The 22,830-nt window shown below is 40.3% G+C and overlaps 1 protein-coding gene across 3 annotated transcripts in view; it reads right to left on the bottom strand.

Annotated features, from left to right (window-relative positions):
• The window catches only part of LOC124120687 (proton myo-inositol cotransporter-like), a 40,089-nt gene extending 18,069 nt beyond the window's left edge, over window positions 1-22,020 (bottom strand). For 2 of the 3 annotated variants that reach the window (XM_048396816.1, XM_048396818.1), the window contains exon 1: window positions 19,496-20,177. In XM_048396816.1, the coding sequence (XP_048252773.1) occupies window positions 19,496-19,925 (430 nt within the window). In that variant the 5' untranslated portion in view covers window positions 19,926-20,177. Of the gene's footprint in view, window positions 1-19,495; window positions 20,178-21,928 lie in introns of those variants that run through there. The other variant, XM_048396817.1, reaches the window with a different exon arrangement.
• Between the last annotated feature and the right edge of the window lie 810 nt (window positions 22,021-22,830).

Below are 22,830 nucleotides of genomic sequence, written 5' to 3'. Positions count from 1 at the left end.
CACATGTTAAAGCACATCGCTACACAAGTTCAATGCTCATGAATGTGGCGTTTTCCTCATTTCATTTGCACTTTTGCCAAACCCCGACACAACGTGTCTATGAGAATAGGGATATCTTGCTACCAAACATAACAAAAATCTCCTTCGTCCATTACATCTGGTACGATGCCAAATATCCTAATGGCTGCCATGGCTACTGAAGAGAACAGGACTTGACTCAGCAAACCTGAAGACCTTCAGACCAGTATTCAATGTGTAATATATATCGAAGCTTGTAGACGAAGGTGTTTGTCATCCTCTCTTAGCACATCTTGAAAAATACAATCTCTGCAGTAGCCTCTGCAATCAGCCTACAGGGCCCATAATGGCACAGAAACCGCCCTGCTCAAAGCCATTAACAATCTACGACGTGGTGTTGATAATGGTAATGTTGCCCTTTTACTTCTTCTGGACCTCAGCTTAGCCTTTGACACCATTCACCATGAGGAGAAAATTTAATGAAGTTGGCCTCAGAGGATCTGCACTAAACTGGGTGAAATCCTGTCTGACAAAGAGTACCATCCGCTCCTATTCACCTTGATTGTGGAGTCCCACAAGGATTGGTCCTCAGTCCAACCCTCTTTACTCTCTATGCAAAACTCATTGGTAACAACACCCAGAAACAAAGTCTATTGCATCATCTATTCAACGACACTCCTCAAGTTCTTCAAGCCTGATCCTTCAACATCTATTGACTCAGTAACTGTCTGACTCCTGTCAGTACTCTAAGGCATGGATGTCTCTCAACAAACTAAGGCTAAATGACGAGAAGAATGAATTGTAATTAGTCCTGCAAGAAGACTCAACAAGTGTGACCTTGAGATAGTTAATATTGGAGAATTATCAATTCCAATTTCCTCCAGTAGAAAGGACCTTGTGTTATCCTAGATTCTGACCTCAAGCTACTCAAACAGTTCAGTCAGCTGTCAAATATGTCACTTGCATCTGCGTAACATTGGCAACATCAGACCCTGCCTGACAAAACACAAAACTATTGAGTCTTTCCCAAATCATCTCGAGGATCGACTATTTGCAAAAGTCTACTTGCCGTAGTTCTCCTGAAAGTCAATAGACTACTATCCATCCCGAACAAAGCAGCGCGATTTGTTCCACTCAGTGACACTATGAAACAGCTCCATCATGTCTCCGTGACCTTCCTCCACCCAACCTCCGGATCTCTCCGTTCAGAATCACAACGTCTTGTGTCTAATTTTAACGTAGCAGTTATGGACAGAGATCTTTCTCCAATGAAGCAGCCAATCAGTGGAACAATCTTTCCTTGAACTTCGCAACTATTTAACCTACTCAGCCTTCAGAACTTGACTCCGCACCTGCCAAGCCTTTGACTAAACTTTGTTTTTTCTTTCTGCGCTTTGGGTATATTAAGCATATAAAAACGCCATACAAATGGACTTTATTATCATAATGTACAGATACAAATAAATAAATGCATCAAAGAGGGTTTGGATGATCCAGGCATAGTCAGACTGCTTAGGCTCATCATCAGCTCAGGGTCCTTGCCCCCTATGCACGCAGCCCAGACAGCGAATCGGACTTCTCCCAGGAACGCTGCCCAACCAGAGTCTGTATAAGGGCCTGTGCCAAAGAATTTTGCATTTATCATTTTCAATGACGCCCTCTACATATTCTGGGTCGGACCATGGGTGGACGTCCGCGACAAAACCACAGGCATGGCGAAGACGGTAATAAAAGGATCGAGCCACGCCCTCGTGTCGCTTGAGTAACAGTGTTTGTACATACCCTGGGCTTCCACTGACAATGTGTTGGACAGTCTCAATAAATTCATTGCATAATCTACATTTCATATTGACATTATGATGTGGGAAGTGACTGGTCCTGAGCAGCAAACAGAAAACCTTCACTTTCCTGGCCAGCCGACTTCATCCAAGCGAAGTGGGGTTGCTGTTCTTCTCAACACGCTGAACATAAACTCGATGCAGTGGTCGTTCAGATAGCCTCTCCCTGAAAAACTGAATCTGTTCTGATTTGATATGGCACTTCGCTTGGTTGACAAGACCATCAACAAAATCAGCATTGACATTGAGATTATGTCCAACATCCTTGGTCCCTTTAAGGAAACTGTGGACAGCTTTGTTTTCATCATGAGTCTTAAAATGCTTGACAAGAGGTCATCAGACAAGAAAGTGTGTGCAAATGTGCACAATACAATATCATGAAAAGCCTATACGTTAATCAAACCACGCGATTGAGGGCAGAGAGAGGTTGGTGAGGTTTTTGTCTGTCATGATTCTTCGTCTGAGGGTGTCGATACCCTGCATTTCTTGTTTCGTCCAATCAACAACACCAAAAGAATATGAAAGAATGGGTACCGTATAGGTATTTGTGGCTTTGGATATATTGCGAGCGTTAAGCTCTGAACTCTTTTCACGTCCTTATGTTGTCAAGAAGTGACTAATGCTGACACTGTAGTTGGACACTTTGATAATTGATGACACATTGAAGTGCAGCATAACCAACCTGTCAGAACTACACTCTCAAACTCGAGTAGTTGATATAGTTTGGGTAGTGTGGCCAGCTGTTATCAATAGTACATATAAAATAGCGCATAAGCGAAACGCCGATAATATTACACCGTCTACGCTTGTTCTGAAGAGGGTCGTTCTATCAAGTTTCGATTTATTTTCTACCGAATCTGTGACCGATCATAGTCCTAAGCGGACATGATATTTCCGAGTGTCCCCACAATACACTCGTTCAGACAAGAAACTGCCAAGGGTCTTCACGACTGCCAAGACAAGAGGCGAATAATAATTAGTACCATTTACATTTCGTTCAATGGAAAATTCATTCTCCAAATTATAGTTTTTCATGAGTATTTTCATGTGAACGATTGTTTTTATTTTCAAACATTTTCCGTTGTAATTTTTCGTTTGTTTGTTTCGCCCATAGGTGGACATAGCTTTATATACAAAAACGCCAGTGTTGAGTTTAGCTTGACTAGATTTGACCACGTGACGAAATCAGTAGACCACGCCCTCAAATAATCACATGACTGTGTTACGTCATGGGACTACATACACTGTAAATCTGTTGTCTCCAAGTTTCAAATTGAAAATATCTCATTCGAAATATTTAAATATCCTGAAATATCCTGAATATAAATTGGTCGTCATAAATAATATATCAAAATTATTTCACACGGATATTTCGCTCCTTTGGCCAAGTTGAGTTCAAAGGTAATGTGTCTCTATCGCGGCTGGTCACGTGACTTAACAGTACTGTCTGAAATGATAACGGAATTATTGTCCATAACCAATTGCGGGTTTAAATCCCTTTTTAAAAAGTCATTTTCTAGACATGTTCTTGTGTTGTCAACTAATGGACACGTCAAGCAGTGACTTGCACTCAGTCAAAGTGAGGCGTATCTAAGAAACACAGTTTTAACCACTTAAGGAAGATAATTATCGTGTTTTAATTTCTAGGTTTTTTTTCTGGTTGTTTTAACTGCACTGTGCCCAGTACTACAGGTGTGTGGATGGGTGTGGGTGTCAAATGGGAATCGACATGCCGACCGCACCTACAGGCACAACTGGACTGGACGCGTCACATACTGATAACTAGTAAATACTTTGTAACAGTGTGAGTGAGTTGAGTTAACGCCTTCTTTCTCCAAAATGCCAGCCATACAGAATAAATGTCATTGTTGCAATTCAAATCCTTGTTTTCTTCATCAGTGATGACTCTGGTTAGCTGTAATCATCAAAGGATACTGAAATCTCGAAGGCATTTTGCACTAGACTGCAAGTAAATTAACTCATTATGATAACATGGATGGTGCTTATTTTATTTCTATAAGTATACATACACTAGGTCATCATGTGTGACATGTTTGCCTCACCAGGTGTGCATGGGTGCAATGAGTGACTGGCATGGTCTATATGTATGCATTTTGCCTAGAGTGAGTCAGTTGGGTATAACGCCGCTTTTAACAGTATTACAGTTGTATCGCGGCGTGTCAGCTTAATGTGGGAGGAAAGTCCGAAGTGATGCAGGTCTCAGACATTTACCACTTCGGTTAAACCCACGAGCACGGGTATGGTGTTGACAAACCTAGAAACATAATCGGTGTGAACCGGGATTCGAACCCACAATCATAGGTTTCTGGCGTGCCCAAGGGACGTAACTCTGCACAGCGAATCGCGGCACCTTAGACGACTGGGTCACCCGTGCCTCCACTTTGTAACAGTATTTTATGTACTGCTTGATAGTTGATCATGCATTGCCTGATAAGAGATAATGTACTGTTTGGTGGTATTTCATGCATTGCTTGATAGTGAGTAGATCATGCATTGTCTGATGGTATATCATGTACAGTAACTGTTTTTGGGTGTATCATGTACTGCCTGATGCTATATCATGTACTGCCTGATGCTATGTCATGTACTGCCTGATGCTATATTATGTACTGCCTGATGCTATATCATGTACTGCCTGATGCTATGTCATGTACTGCCTGATACTATATCATGTACTGCCTGATGCTCTGTCATGTACTGCCTGATGCTATATCATGTACTGCCTGATGCTATGTCATGTACTGCCTGATGCTATATCATGTACTGCCTGATGCTATATCATGTACTGCCTGATACTATGTCATGTACTGCCTGATGCTATGTCATGTACTGCCTGATGCTATATCATGTACTGCCTGATGCTATATCATGTACTGCCTGATGCTATATCATGTACTGCCTGATGCTTTATCATGTACTGCCTGATGCTATATCGTGTACTGCCTGATGCTATATCATGTACTGCCTGATGCTTTATCATGTACTGCCTGATGCTATATCGTGTACTGCCTGATGCTTTATCATGTACTGCCTGATGCTATATCATATTCTGCTGGGTGGTATGTCATGTACTTCTTGAGGGTATATCATGTATTTCTCGAAAGTATATCATGCTCTTTGTTATGATATATTCTGTATTGCTTGATAGTAGATGATGCATTATATATCATGTATTGCTTAATATAAGCTCCAAAGTAGCTGATCAGTCGCTACTAGCGTGTACACCATGTACTGCTTGGCTTTCGATACTCTAGATAAGTCAATGCTTTATAGAAGCATCATGTTGCTTTTGTATTTGTTATACTCTAGACTAACGGGATCGTGTTGTCAGGTTCGCTGACTTGGTTGATACATAGAGAATCTCACCCGAGTGTCTTTTGATATCAAATATATCAACACGAGTTGATAAAAGTGAAAAACTTCCGAGGCTTGCCGAGATTTTATTTATCATCCAACATCATTCTTTCAACTTTTTCAATTTTTAGACAGTAATTAGCAGTGTCTTCAGTGTAAAAAGTACTGCAAACAGTTTCATTAGCAGAGCCATTAGTGATGTCATTTGATTATGACGTCATGGTAACCAGTGACGTCACAATGGTATGCAAAGCATTGTGATGTCATTTCATTGCAGTGATATCTACAGTGTAGATATCGCTTGATCTCATCCAAGCGATATCTCCTGTGGGAGCCAGTTTTGGATGATAAATGTCATTGTATCCCATACTTGGTTGATACATGTCACGATATCAATCCTTTGGTTGTCCTGTCCAGACTCGATTATATAGCTGGAATATTGCTGAGTGCGGCGTTAAACAACAAACAAACAAAAACTCTAGTCTGACTCTAAATTCCCCTACATTTAAGTAACGTCAAAAACAACATAGAAAAATCAATAGTGTACTCCAGTATTTAACATATACTGTCCTCTATAACACAGAGATCCCATCCCTGACATGACTGATGAAGACGCGTAGGCGAGGGTGCAGTTATACGACACAGAGAAAGCGGTGACCATCATGCAACAATTTACGACGTTCAGCCAGCGACATTGATCATACCAGGGCTGAAGCGGCTGATTGGGTTCTTGCAAAACATCCGCCAGATTTGATGTTTGAAGTGTTTAATCATGTTGGGGCCACGCGCAGGTGGACACACAGCGCGCGTGTCTGATGCTTCAACCTACCCCGTCAATAATTACCTCCCAGAAAAACGACTTGTCACCAGTCAGACAATGACACAGGGCAGCCCTACCAGTGAGGAGTGAGAAGGTAGGGGAGATAACTCTTTTGAACACCACTGTTCATAGCTGTCGACACATACAACGTGTGCTATTTCCGGTAACAGAGAGACCGTAGCTTGTAAAAAAATTTCATAATGTATGAAACTTTGCTGAAGAAAGACTTGAGCTAAAACCTCTTGCGTGCAAATAGGTTTAATAACGACGAAGCGTCCCTGAACGTCAGACAAAACACGAGGAGTGGCGCCCTTTGTCGCCATCATATGTGACTTCAACACGCATCTATTTACCACAGATGTCCAAAAGTCCAATTTGGGCTTAGAATGTTGAAAAAACTTGAAAAAATTGTGCATTTTGAGCAACATATCAACTGCCAAATATATTATATTTATGCTGACATGATTAAACACCTCAACATACCACACACCATCCAAACACACCATTGAAACGCGTTCGTACACGTTCGTACGCCATCGCACACTCGCACGTACATATATTCCACTGATATTGCTAATACTGACTACACCCTCCAGGTCGTAGGTCATCATTGCTATCTACCTGACTACCAACATGCTTTCTGTGATACCCCCTTGCTATCAAAGTCGATGTTGGTTTTGGCACTGCTGAACAACCCTCGTCACGACACACCTCTTTTGAGGGGTCTTGTATAAGTCTGTCCCCCTACTGAAGGCAGAAAAGAATGGCAATCAATAATTTCTTCATCTAAAGTGATTCCAAGCTCAGATATTTGCACTTATAACTTATATAAGTCAACTTCTCCATCTACCATGATCTGTGTTTTCATTAACCATGTGGTGCTTCATGGTTGTATAGAGAATCTCAATCGAGTGTCTTTTAATGTCAAATATATCAACATCAGTCGATAAAAGTTGAAAAAAGATATTTTTAAAAACTAGGCTTGCTGAGGAGTTTTAAGCATTTATCGATCCGAATATAATTCTTTTCATCATCCAAAGATCATTTTCCAACTTTTCTCAGTTTGAGCTGGGCTACGCAGATAAACGCGATGGCCGAACGAACGCATCTAAAAGCGGGTGAGATATGACAATCGGTATTTGGAGAAAAGGTACAGGTAATCGATGTGAGGATTGTGAGAATATGCGGGGAAAATCCACCTATGCATAAAATGGACTTGTCCGACATTGGCGAGGTCGGATTCTATTGAGGGAGTCATCATTATTTAAATGCGGGTAAATATTTTTAAAGCTTGAACATGTTTTCAATATGCTTAAAGAGGCTGGACAAAATACGTGTAGCGGATTTGTGCAAAGTGTGCATGCCGTTTTTTTAAGTTAAACCCTTCATATACACCAAACATATTGAAGTCATTTCTTTTAGATAAATAAGTCAACAATAAAAACTTTATTTATCCATTAACACAAAACACTACAGACAACAATACGAAATCAGTGACATTATTCAAGCTCAACCACTCATTCTCTTATCAGCCAATCGGGGCGGTCGGGTAGCCTAGTGGTTAAAGCGTTCGCTCCTCACGCTGAAGACCCGGGTGCGATTCCCGACATGGGTACAATGTGTGAATCCCATTTCTGGTGTCCCCCGTCGTGATATTGCTGGAACATTGCTTAAAGAGGCGTAAAACTATACTCATTCACTCACTTATCAGCCATTCAGGAAACAATACTCCATTAGTTGGCGTGGCCTATTTTCGGATTCTGGGAATCACACGCAACTATTTGGATGGTATGGCTCGCCAAATCCATGACTTACAGACCGGTGTGGTAGTTGGAATATTGCTGTCTTAATGCACGTGTACAACATTCATTTATCGACCCACTTTAAATACAATGACAGAAAGTGACGTTGGAAAGCCATAGACATACCTCTTCTATCTGGAGTTATGACAGCTGATTTATAGGCCAGAGTTAACTCTTGGTATCTCAGAGCGTATGACACTACAGTAGGTAAATGAGTGCATATAACACCATGTGGATATCACATTGCATATAACACTACTGTGGGTATCTCAGTGCATATGACACTACAGTAGGTATATCAGTGCATATAACACTACTTTGGATATCACATTGCATATAACACTACTGTGGACATGTGGCACTACAGTAGGTATATCAGTGCATATAACACTACTTTGGATATCACATTGCTTATAACACTACTGTGGATATTACATTGCACATAACACTACTGTGGGCATGTGATACTAATGTTGGTTTATCAGTGCACATAACACTACTGTGGATTTCACATTGCATATAACACTACTGTGGGCATGTGGCACTACAGTAGGTATATCAGTGCATATAACACTACTTTGGATATCACATTGCTTATAACACTACTGTGGGCATGTGACACTACTGTTGGTTTATCAGTGCTTATAACATTACTGTGGATATCACATTGCATATAACTATACTGTGGGTATCTCCGTGCATATGAGTGAGTAAGTGAGTGAGTATGGTTTTACGCCGCTTTTAGCAATATTCCAGCAATATCACTGCGGGGGACACCAGAAATGGGCTTCACACATTGTACCCATGGTGGGAATCGAACCCGGGTCTTCGGCGTGACGAGCGAACGCTTTAACTACAAGGCTACCCGACCGCTCCCTGTGCATATACAACTACAGTAGGTATATCAGTGCATATAACACAACTGTGGATATCACATTGCATATAACACCACTGTTGGCATGTGACACCACTGTTGGTATATCAGTGCTTATAACACTCCTGTGGATATCACATTGCATATAACACCACTGTTGGCATGTGACACCACTGTTGGTATATCAGTGCTTATAACACTCCTGTGGATATCACATTGCACATAACACTACTGTCGGTATCGCAGTGCATGCGGACCTACTGTTGGTATATCAGTGAAAATGACACTTCTATGGGTATCTCAGTGCATATAACATTACTGTGGTTATCTCAGTGCATGCGACACTACTGTTTGTATATCAGTGCTTATAACACTCCTGTGGATATCACATTGCATATAACACCACTGTGGGCAGGCGACACTACTGTTGGTATATCAGTGCTTATAACACTATTGTGAATATCACATTGCATGTAACACTATTGTGAACATGTGACACTATTGTTGGTTTATCAGTACTTATAACACTACTGTGGGTATCTCAGTGCATGTGACACTACTGTTGGTATATCAGTGCTTATAACACTCCTGTGGATATCACATTGCACATAACACTACTGTCGGTATCGCAGTGCATGCGGACCTACTGTTGGTATATCAGTGAAAATGACACTACTATGGGTATCTCAGTGCATATAACATTACTGTGGTTATCTCAGTGCATGTGACACTACTGTTGGTATATCAGTGCTTATAACACTACTGTGGACATCACATTGCATATAACACCACTGTGGGTATCACATTGCATATAACACTACTGTGGTTATCTCAGTGCATATAACACTCCTGTAGATATCACATTGCATATAACACTACTGTGAGCAGGTGACACTACTGTTGGTATATCAGTGCTTATAACACTACTGTGGATATCACATTGTATAACACTACTGTGGGTATCTAAGTGTATATGACACTATTGTGGGTTTCTCAGTGCATGTGTCACTACTGTTGGTATATCAGTGAAAATGACACTACTGTGGGTATCTCAGTGCATATGACACTACAGTAGGTATGCCAGTGCTTATAACACCATATGGATATCCCATTGCATATAACACTACTGTGGGTATCTCAGTGCATTTCACACTACTATTGGTATATCAGTGCATATGACACTACTGTGGATATCCCATTGGATATAACACTAACGTTGGCATGTGACACTAATGTTGGTATATCAGTGCTTATAACACTACTGTGGATATCACATTTTATAACACTATTGTGGGTATCTCAGTGCATATGACACTGCTGTGGGTATCTCAGTGCATGTGACACTACTGTTGGTATATCAGTGCGTATGAAACTACTGTGGGTATCTCAGTGCATATGACACTACTGTGGCTATCCTAGTGCATATTGCACTACTGTTAGTATCTCAGTGCTTATAACACTACTGTGGCTATATCAGTGCATACAACACTACTGTGGCTATCCCAGTGCACATAACACTACTGTTGGTATCACAGTGCTCATAACACTACTGTGGGTATCTCAGTGCTTATAACACTACTGTGGGTATTTCAGTGCATACAACACTACTGTGGCTATCCCTGTGCATACAACGCTACTGTAGGTATCTCAGTGCATATAACCCTACTGTGGGTATCTCAGTGCATGTCACACTACTGTAGGTATCTCAGTGCATATAACACTACTGTGGGTATCTCAGTGCATATAACACTAATGTAGGTATCTCAGTGTATACAACACTACTGTGGGTATCTCAGTGCATATGACACTAATGTAGGTATCTCAGTGTATACAACACTACTGTGGGTATCTCAGTGCTTATAACACTACTGTGGGTATCTCACTGCTTATAACACTACTGCTGGTATCTCAGTGTATATAACACTGCTATCAGTATATCAGTCCATATAAAACTACTGTTGGTATCTCAGTGCATAAAACACTACTGCTGGTATCTCAGTGTATATAACACTGCTATCGGTATCTCAGTCCATATAATACTACTGTTTGTATCTCAGTGCATATAACACTACTGTGGGTACCTCAGTGCTTATAACACTACTTAGCACTACTGCTCGCGTTATCAATCACTGCGTGTCCTTGTCCAAATCGATTATTTACAGGTCGAAGTGGTCTACATGTGGAATACTGCTGAGTGCGGTGTAACACAAGTAAGAAGGAAACACCTATGCATATGCCTGTTACTGTTGCAAGTGAAACATATGCATGCAATGGTGCATGTGTCGAGAAGCAGGTAGTATCGAAGGGTTAATCCAATCTGCACTGAAAGTACTGATCTGTATGCCTCGTGTTGTTAGATTGTGGCCACCTGTGTTAGAGAGCCGCGACACCTGCATGATATGACGTTTAGATAACATACGACCCCACCACCTGAATGAACTGACAAGAATCCAATGGACAATGTAAAGGCACCCGTACCACACGACAGGAAACCCATATACCCACACGTAATTGGTGTAGTCGCGTTAATAGAAAAAAAATAATAACTTTATTTATTTAAGAACTGACTTTCACTTTCACAAAGTTTTATATAACTATTTTATACCTCACAGGATGTATTGCATAATTTCATTTAGTACGTATGATTAACGTTTACACTGACATCCATACAACAAACAACTGTAACGCGGAATAAAATAGTTCATCAACTGGAGATGTTACATGAGCGTGTGTATGCTCAACGTGCTCTCCGGGAACAACTTTTGTAGTTTTGTTATAACACATAGATCCAAATAATGTCATCATTAGATAAAATAAAGGTTTCTTGAGAACAACGTCAGTCATAAACCGTCACGGTGCGTCGTAATACATTTACATCAATACAGGACGTCCAAATGGCCGACAAGATAAACGTGATGGGATCGATTTCTGAAGTTGTTCGTGAAACTGTGGCGATAACAAGTGTTATTCTTTACTGATCATTTGGCTGATCATTGAAATGTGATTATAAAAATGTGCCAAATAGATACTTAGGTAAATTTATAGATTGCTGACTTCGCTGTAGAAAGTCATTTGTCGGTCAAGTATACAAAGTACTTTCGCTCCCGCTCAGTTCATCAGGACAAAAGTGTTACAATGTGACGTCATCATAATAACATGACGTCATACTTATTGCAGTATGACGTCATGACCAGAACGACATGTGGGCGGAAAATTCTTATACAACTGTGGTTGAGAAACCCATTTGAAATAACGGCAAACGTGTGAGATCACAGTGCATATAACATTACTGTGGTTATCTCAGTGCATGCGACACTACTGTTGGTATATCAGTGCTTATAACACTCCTGTGGATATCACATTGCATATAACACCACTGTGGGCAGGCGACCCTACTGTTGGTATATCAGTGCTTATAACACTATTGTGAATATCACATTGCATGTAACACTATTGTGAGCATGTGACACTATTGTTGGTTTATCAGTACTTATAACACTACTGTGGGTATCTCAGTGCATGTGACACTACTGTTGGTATATCAGTGCATATAACACTACTGTGGACATCACATTGCATATAACACCACTGTGGGTATCACATTGCATATAACACTACTGTGGTTATCTCAGTGCATATAACACTCCTGTAGATATCACATTGCATATAACACTACTGTGAGCAGGTGACACTACTGTTGGTATATCAGTGCTTATAACACTACTGTGGATATCACATTGTATAACACTGCTGTTGGTATCTAAGTGTATATGACACTATTTTGGGTTTCTCAGTGCATTTGTCACTACTGTTGGAATATCAGTGAAAATGACACTACTGTGGGTATTTCAGTGCATATGACACTACAGTAGGTATGCCAGTGCTTATAACACCATATGGATATCCCATTGCATATAACACTACTGTGGGTATCTCAGTGCATGTGACACTACTATTGGTATATCAGTGCATATGACACTACTGTGGATATCCCATTGGATATAACACTAACGTTGGCATGTGACACTAATGTTGGTATATCAGTGCTTATAACACTACTGTGGATATCACATTTTATAACACTATTGTGGGTATCTCAATGGATATGACACTGCTGTGGGTATCTCAGTGCATGTGACACTACTGTTGGTATATCAGTGCGTATGACACTACTGTGGGTATGCCAGTGCTTATAACACCATATGGATATCCCATTGCATATAACATTACTGTGAGCATCTCAGTGCATGTGACACTACTATTGGTATATCAGTGCATATGACACTACTGTGGATATTACATTGGATATAACACTAACGTTGGCATGTGACACTAATGTTGGTATATCAGTGCTTATAACACTACTGTGGATATCACATTTTATAACACTATTGTGGGTATATCAGTGCATATGACACTGCTGTGGGTATCTCAGTGCATGTGACACTACTGTTGGTAAATCAGTGCGTATGACACTACTGTGGCTATATCACTGCATACAACACTACTGTGGCTATCCCAGTGCACATAACACTACTGTTGGTATCACAGTGCTTATAACACTACTGTGGGTATCTCAGTGCTTATAACACTACTGTGGGTATTTCAGTGCATACAACACTACTGTGGCTATCCCAGTGCATACAACGCTACTGTAGGTATCTCAGTGCATATAACCCTACTGTGGGTATCTCAGTGCATGTGACACTACTGTAGGTATATCAGTGCATATAACACTACTGTGGGTATATCAGTGCATATAACACTACTGTAGGTATCTCAGTGTATACAACACTACTGTTGGTATCTCAGTGCATATGACACTAATGTAGGTATCTCAGTGTATACAACACTACTGTGGGTATCTCAGTGCTTATAACACTACTGTGGGTATCTCACTGCTTATAACACTACTGCTGGTATCTCAGTGTATATAACATTGCTATCGGTATATCAAGTCCATATAAAACTACTGTGGGTATCTCAGTGCATATAACACTACTGCTGGTATCTCAGTGTATATAACACTGCTATCGGTATCTCAGTCCATATAATACTATTGTTTGTATCTCAGTGCATATAACACTACTGTGGGTACCTCAGTGCTTATAACACTACTTAGCACTACTGCTCGCGTTATCAATCACTGCGTGTCCTTGTCCAAATCGATTATTTACAGGTCGAAGTGGTCTACATGTGGAATACTGCTGAGTGCGGTGTAACACAAGTAAGAAGGAAACACCTATGCATATGCCTGTTACTGTTGCAAGTGAAACATATGCATGCAATGGTGCATGTGTCGAGAAGCAGGTAGTATCGAAGGGTTAATCCAATCTGCACTGAAAGTACTGATCTGTATGCCTCGTGTTGTTAGATTGTGGCCACCTGTGTTAGAGAGCCGCGACACCTGCATGATATGACGTTTAGATAACATACGACCCCACCACCTGAATGAACTGACAAGAATCCAATGGGCAATGTAAAGGCACCCGTACCACACGACAGGAAACCCATATACCCACACGTAATTGGTGTAGTCGCGTTAATAGAAAATAAAATAATGACTTTATTTATTTAAGAAATGACTTTCACTTTCACAAAGTTTTATATAACTATTTTATACCTCACAGGATGTATTGCATAATTTCATTTAGTACGTATGATTAACGTTTACACTGACATCCATACAACAAACAACTGTAACGCGGAATAAAATAGTTCATCAACTGGAGATGTTACATGAGCGTATGTATGCTCAACGTGCTCTCCGGGAACATCTTTTGTAGTTTTGTTATAACACATAGATCCAAATAATGTCATCATTAGATAAAATAAAGGTTTCTTGAGAACAACGTCAGTCATAAACCGTCACGGTGCGTCGTAATACATTTACATCAATACAGGACGTCCAAATGGCCGACAAGATAAACGTGATGGGATCGATTTCTGAAGTTGTTCGTGAAACTGTGGCGATAACAAGTGTTATTCATTACTGATCATTTGGCTGATCATTGAAATGTGATTATAAAAATGTGCCAAATAGATACTTAGGTAAATTTATAGATTACTGACTTCGCTGTAGAAAGTCATTTGTCGGTCAAGTATACAAAGTACTTTCGCTCCCGCTCAGTTCATCAGGACAAAAGTGTTACAATGTGACGTCATCATAATAACATGACGTCATACTTATTGCAGTATGACGTCATGACCAGAACGACATGTGGGCGGAAAATTCTTATACAACTGTGGTTGAGAAACCCATTTGAAATAACAGCAAACGTGTGAGATCAAATTATAGGTCCGTGATTGGCTACACCATGGTGATGTCATAAGGTCAGATTACGACGGACTATTTTCCCACAGAGTAATTTATTGAGAAGTTTCTTCTGCATTGGTAGTCGAATTCACCAATGTCTATGTCGAATCTGTATGGTTTCAGAGAATGATCTTTGACGTTATCGAGTTCGCATTGTCATCGTCGCCCTGAAACTCTTCAGATATAACTGAAAAGTTTTGTGTGGAGGGCCATTTTAGGTATGCGTAGTGAACAGTAAGCCTAATAACGTCACTCATGACCGCTGTGTTATGAATTAATGCGCCACTGCAATCATGAGAATAGACAAAATGGTGCAATGTTAGGGTGTGAAGGAAAGAGATTACTTCACTTGAGCCAGCCATTCGTGTAGTTAATCTCTGTTTACACCGTGTACATGAATCAATATTAGTGAGTGAGTCAGTTGGGTTTAACGCCGCTTTTAACAGTATTCCAGTTATATCACGGCGTGTCAGCTTAATGTGGGAGGAAAGCCCGAAGTGATGCAGGTCTCAGACGTTTACCACTTCGGTGAAACCCACGAGCACGGGTATGGTGCTGACAAACCTAGAAACATAATCGGTGCGAACCGGGATTCGAACCCACAATCATAGGTTTCTGGCCTGCCCGAGGGACGCACAACTGCACAGCGAATCGCGGCGCCTTAGACGACTGGGCCAGTCGTGCCCCCGGAATCAATATTAAGCTGCCATTCAGTAACCGATACGTTCATTAGGTGCAACATGATATCATGAAAACGTTATTAAGTTTATTATTGATTGAAACATGAATATCCTCTTTTTCTTTGAGCAAATGGATTTGTCACCTGTTAAGTTTGTAAATAGAAAAACGTTTCCATTTCAACAGCGATCAATGTGTCAAAACATTTGGATCTCTAATCTGTTGCTGACGTACAGTAAGGCGGTCTTTTTATTTAGTTTCGCAAATGTTATTGGCAACAATTATACTGTTGACAGTATTCATATACAACATTACGTCTCCCCTGGCTGCAGATCGCTCGCCTAACAATCTGGATTGTCAGATGCATCACTTCAGACCTCTGTGTGATTACACAGTCAATAATGTACATCATCTATGATAATGCAGTTGACATGAAAACACATTATCCATAAAATATGATGAATATGACATATTGCATATATTCCTTTGCTTCGTCATGCTATTGTTGTTTCATCGCTGTATATATGATTATTTGTGCTGTTTTGTCATGTTTGCATCGCTGTGTGTGTGATATCCCTGTGCTGTTATTGGTTTGTGTTGTCTCGTCATATCATATGACATAATAATTATGTTTTATCGTCATGTAATACGTACCCATAGGTCTATGTTTGTACCACAACGGCATGTTACCTGCATTTGTCCGTTGTCATTTGTCTGTGTTGTATTGTCATAGTATGCGTCATTTGTCTGTGTTGTATTGTCATATTATACGTCACTTGTATGTGTTGTATTGTCATATTATACGTTATTTGTCAGTGTTGTATTGTCATGCTGTACGTCATTTGCCAGTGTTGTATTGTCATGTTTACGCCATTTGTCTGTATTGTATTGTCATGTTATACGTCATTTGTCTGTGTTGTATTGTCATATTATACGTCATTTGTCTGTGTTGTATTGTCATATTATACGCCATTTGTCCGTGTTGTATTGTCATATTATGCGTCATTTGTCTGTGTTGTATTGTCATATCATACGTCATTTGTCTGTGCTGTATTGTCATATTATGCGTCATTTGTCTGTGTTGTATTGTCATGTTATACGTCATTTGTCTGTGCTGTATTGTCATGGTCTATGTTATTTGTCTGTGTTGTATTGTCATATTATGCGTCATTTGTCTGTGTTGTATTGTCATATTATACGTGATTTGTCTGTGTTGTATTGTCATGGTCTATGTTATTTGTCTGTGTTGTATTGTCATATTATGCGTCATTTGTCTGTGTTGTATTGTCATATTATACGTCACTTGTATGTGTTGTATTGTCATATTATACGTTATTTGTCAGTGTTGTATTGTCATGCTGTACGTCATTTGCCAGTGTTGTATTGTCATGTTTAACGCCATTTGTCTGTATTGTATTGTCATGTTATACGTCATTTGTCTGTGTTGTATTGTCATATTATACGTCATTTGTCTGTGCTGTATTGTCATATTATACGCCATTTGTCTGTGTTGTATTGTCATATTATGCGTCATTTGTCTGTGTTGTATTGTCATATTATACGCCATTTGTCTGTGCTGTATTGTCATATTATGCGTCATTTGTCTGTGTTGTATTGTCATATTATACGTCATTTGTCTGTGCTGTATTGACATATTATACGCCATTTGTCTGTGTTGTATTGTCATGTTATACATCATTTGTCTGTGTTGTATTGTCATATTATGCGTCATTTGTCTGTGTTGTATTGCCAAATTATACGCCATTTGTCTGTGCTGTATTGTCATATTATGCGTTATTTGTCTGTGTTGTATTGTCATATTTTACGCCATTTGTCTGTGTTGTATTGTCATGTTATACGTCATTTGTCTGTGCTGTATTGTCATATTATACGCCATTTGTCCGTGTTGTATTGTCATATTATGCATCATTTGTCTGTGTTGTATTGTCATATCATACGTCATTTGTCTGTGCTGTATTGTCATATTATGCGTCATTTGTCTGTGTTGTATTGTCATGTTATACGTCATTTGTCTGTGCTGTATTGTCATGGTCTATGTTATTTGTCTGTGCTGTATTGTTATATTATGCGTTATTTGTCTGTGTTGTATTGTCATATTATGCGTCATTTGTCTGTGCTGTATTGTCATATTATACGCCATTTGTCTGTGTTGTATTGTCATGGTCTATGTTATTTGTCTGTGTTGTATTGTCATATTATACGTCATTTGTCTGTGTTGTATTGTCATATTATACGTCTCTTGTATGTGTTGTATTGTCATATTATACGTTATTTGTTAGTGTTGTATTGTCATATTATACGCCATTTGTCTGTGTTGTATTGTCATATTATACGTCATTTGTCTGTGCTGTATTGTTATATTATGCGTTATTTGTCTGTGTTGTATTGTCATATTATGCGTCATTTGTCTGTGCTGTATTGTCATATTATACGCCATTTGTCTGTGTTGTATTGTCATGGTCTATGTTATTTGTCTGTGTTGTATTGTCATATTATGCGTCATTTGTCTGTGTTGTATTGTCATATTATACGTCACTTGTCTGTGTTGTATTGTCATATTATACGTTATTTGTCTGTGTTGTATTGTCATGCTGTACGTCATTTGCCAGTGTTGTATTGTCATGTGTACGTCATTTGCCAGTGTTGTATTGACATGTTTAACGCCATTTGTCTGTATTGTATTGTCATGTTATACGCCATTTGTCTGTGCTGTATTGTCATATTATACGCCATTTGTCTGTGTTGTATTATCATATTATGCGTCATTTGTCTGTGTTGTATTGTCATATTATACGTCATTTGTCTATGCTGTATTGTCATATTATACGTCATTTGTCTGTGTTGTATTGTCATGTTATACGTCATTTGTCTGTGCTGTATTGTCATAGTATGCGTTATTTGTCTGTGTTGTATTGTCATATTTTACGCCATTTGTCTGTGTTGTATTGTCATATTATGCGTCATTTGTTTATGTGTTGTACTGTTATATTATGCATCATTTGGTATATTAATAGCCAAATATTATACATAATAGATTTTGGTATATAAACACCCCAATAGTATATAGCGAATATAGAATTCTCCTATTTGTAACCTCCTTAATCTGGCATGACGACATAATCATATTTCATCCTGAAAGAGAAAGTCCACAGGCAAAGTATTGTCAGCCATGGACATAACCCCTGGTTGCACCTCCCTAAGCAAGCTTAATTAACACAGGATTACCTTAGAATTAAGGCAAATATAATTCATGTCTGGGTCGAAGGGTACATTTAATACCAATGTGTAATAACTTTTGTTTGACAGTTAACGTCATTTTCTCGTTTTGGATCGCACACATTTCTTTCTTCTTCACAAAAGACCGCCTCCCCGGTCTTGTGGTAGAGCGTCCGCCCGGAGAGCGGAAGGTCCGGGGTTCGATCCCCAGCCGCGTCATACCAAAAGACGTTAAAAGATGGTACTTGTTGTTACCCTGTCTGGCGCTCGGCATTAAGGGGCTAAAACAAGGACTGGTCAGCTCGGAGTCAGTATACTGTGTCTGAGTGGGGTATTCATGTTAAACTGCGGCATGGTATCTCAGTGAGCTAGCACTATAAATCGGCATCAGTCCGGACTAGTACAAGCAGCCACACAAACACACACACGTACATGCACGTCGCTATATAAGTGCAATAATCTTGGACGCGACGTTAAACCCCATTTCACCTCACCTCACCTTGTACACAAAGTTACGTAAGAGATGAAAACACTTACCTATACCCATACCAACGATGATCCTGCCCACCAACAGCACTTCCTTCCCCCCGGCCGCGCCCATCACAACGGCACCAATGGAGAACACAAAACTCGCCAACATAATGGTCTTCTTGCGGCCCAGAAAGTCCGTGGAAATTCCGGCCACGATGGAGAAGAACGCTGCAGCGGCGATGGTTGCACTGACGATGGCTTCTGTCCATACCGTTGTTAAGCTAAAGTATGGGTTAATCAACAGCATAGATCCGGATACTATCCCTGTGTCGTACCCGAATAGGAACCCACCTAGGGTGGCGAAACACGACAAGAAGTACACATAGAACCTGCTTCCCTGCCCCTCCCTTGGGGCATCGTCTTTCACCATCTCTGCCATGGAGTCCACGCGGCCGTCAGAGATGCTGGTCACAGAACCAGCTTTTGAGTCGCTCATCGTGGATTACCCGCGGTGCCAACAGCTGATCGGAAAATCAATCGATGAAGATGGAGAATATAGTCTTCAGCGCAGAGCTTCTAAGACAGTAACGCCGTGCTCTGCCTTATATCCTAAAGATAAGAGCGTTATTATAATAATAGAATGTAATAACAATGGCAGAATGGTTTTTTTTAGATATGAGGCTTTAAAGCTGTGGACGGTTCTGGCTCCGTTCCCACCCCAATGACTCTTTCTTCTACTGTGCGGGTCGATCTTGACAGCGCCAGATAACGGGTATGGGTTGGACGGAATACCATGGTTGCAGGGTTGGTTGTTTGAGGGTAGGAACGCCTTTATACCTATATAGATATATCAGTGTTGACTGGGCCATCTTTGAGGGACATTTCGTTCAAGAATATTTAAATGTCAGTACACTGAACAAAATTCCGGTTGTTTGCATTGAGATGAGGTATGTCTGCATCGACAGATAGCATTTAGTTTAGAAAATGTAAGTGTTCTTATTGAATTGGTAACCTAAGACCCTAGTGGTTAAAGTGTTCTCTCGTCGCGTCGAATGCCCGGTTTCTCCCGGCCTCTACCCATTTATCACTCGGCTAGAACAAGGCCATGCCGCAAAGGCACACAGTACCCCGAATTACAAGATTGCAACAGCTAAAAGTGTTGATGAATGGTTTTTTTTATTTACTCAAACTAATAAATGTCTTCCAATGCTTGGTACTTCGCGTATTGTATAGCGATTACCCCATGCTTGGTGCGCTAAGTCGGTCTGCACTGGAAAGCTCAACGTGTCAGATCAGCAGTGCCAGTATGACAACAGCTAGTTCACAGCCTGAGTCTGTTCCAGACCTAGCAGGGACACTGCCACACTGTTCATCGCCCTCAGAGCACAATAAACGATTTTCAGCCAATCGTATACAAACAACGCTTTAATATGGTCCTGTGTTTGTCACTGGTTGCTTCCCATGTGAAACAGGCTGTTGGTGAATCTTGTTTGATGAGTCATGTTATCCTTTGTTTAGGTTTTGCTACAACGACACTTTTATCATATATTATTAAGTATATACGATGTAATACCAGCGTCCATTTGTTATTCCAGAGAATACAGTTGGTCCATTGCCCTTAGTACTCGTAATGCAGTGCCAAGATCCACTGATTCGCCATGATTCCCTTAGGACAACATCTTTGGGTTTCACAACTGTGCCTAGTTTAGGTCTACGTGTTGTAGTGAGTGAGTATGGTTTTACGCCGCTTTTAGCAATATTCCAGCAATATCACGGCGGGGGACACCAGAAATGGGCTTCACACATTGTACCCATGTCGGGAATCGAACCCGGGTCTTCGGCGTGAGGAGCGAACGCTTTAACCACTAGGCTACCCGACCGCCCCCTACGTGTTGTAGCTAGTGCCTGTTACTTTGTATTAGTATGTATTATAATTTTATTTCTGATCACTGTTAGTGGCAGCAAGTCAAACACTCATAGAATGTCGTTAGCTGTTGTGGCAAGTAATTTATTTAATGACTTGCCCGCGCCAGCTCGTAAAATAGTGTGACTTCCCTTAGCTGTGTATAGTCCAAACTCTACACCAGAGTTCCCAAACTCCCTCCGGTATAGTGAGCTCTGCTGCCGAGGAGATCATTGCTGCCACAAACAATCATCAGGAATCAATTTCCAATATATACTGCCACATAACGCTGTCCTTTGGGAATACTAGAGGTGGTGAGGTAGCCTAGTGGTTGAAGTGTTTGCACGTCACACCGAAGCCCCTTTCTGGTGTCCCCACCGTGATATTGCTGGAATGGTGCTAAAAGCGGCGTAAAACAAACTCACTCACTCTCTCTGGGAAAACTGTGACTCAGTTTCTGTATCTGTTCGTTAAGACATCGATACATTTCAGTTAGTACATAAGTAAGGATGTTTTACAATTACTTTAATCAAACTCGATAGGTTCTCCGCCACCAGGAAGAAGTCATCGGTATTTGATCTTGGGGGATATCTCACCTTAAAGTGCTGTCTCCACTGTATCCAACTGCTGGTTAGGACCGTACACCCCAACACTTCTCAGATGTGTTCTCCACAGTGACGGAGATACCAGATCACATATCTAATCTGGCTCTATCTATATCGTAGTGTCATTGTGTGGCGAGTATAGTATAGAGTCACACTGAATGCCATTGTGTTGAGAGTATAGTATAGTCACACTGAATGTCATTGTGTTGAGAGCATAATTATAGAGTCACACTGAATGTCATTGTGTTGATAATATAGTATAGAGTCAAACTGAATGTCATTGTGTTGAGAGTATTGTATTGAGTCACACTGAATGTCATTGTGTGAAGTGTATAGTATAGAGTCACACTGAATCTCATTGTGTGTGAAGATTGTAGTATAGAGTCACACTGAATGTCATTCTGTTGATAGTATGGTATAGAGTCACACTGAATGTAATTGTGTTGATAGTATAGTATAGAGTCACACTGATTGTCATTGTGTTGATAGTATAGTATAGAGTCACACTGAATGTCATTGTGTTGAGAGTATAGTATAGAGTCACACTGAATGTCATTGTGTTGAGAGTATAGTATAGAGTCACACTGAATGTCATTGCGTTGAGAGTATAGTATAGTCACACTGAATGGCGTTGTGTTGAGAGTATAATTATAGAGTCACACTGAATGTCATTGTGTTGAAAGTATAGTATAGAGTCACACTGAATGTCATTGTGTTGAGAGCATAGTATAGAGTCACACTGAATGTCATTGTGTTGAGAGTATAGTATAGAGTCAAACTGAATGTCATTGTGTTGAGAGTATAATTATAGAGTCACACTGATTGTCATTGTGTTGAGAGTATAGTATAGAGTCACACTGAATGTCATTGTGTTGAGAGCATAGTATAGAGTC

This window comes from Haliotis rufescens, unplaced genomic scaffold (assembly GCF_023055435.1).
Source record: "Haliotis rufescens isolate VD_foot unplaced genomic scaffold, xgHalRufe1.0.p SCAF_16, whole genome shotgun sequence".
In the NCBI taxonomy this organism is placed as follows: domain Eukaryota; kingdom Metazoa; phylum Mollusca; class Gastropoda; order Lepetellida; family Haliotidae; genus Haliotis; species Haliotis rufescens.
The sequence above is the reverse complement of the archived record's forward strand: the minus strand, read 5'-3'. Positions and strand labels throughout refer to the sequence as shown.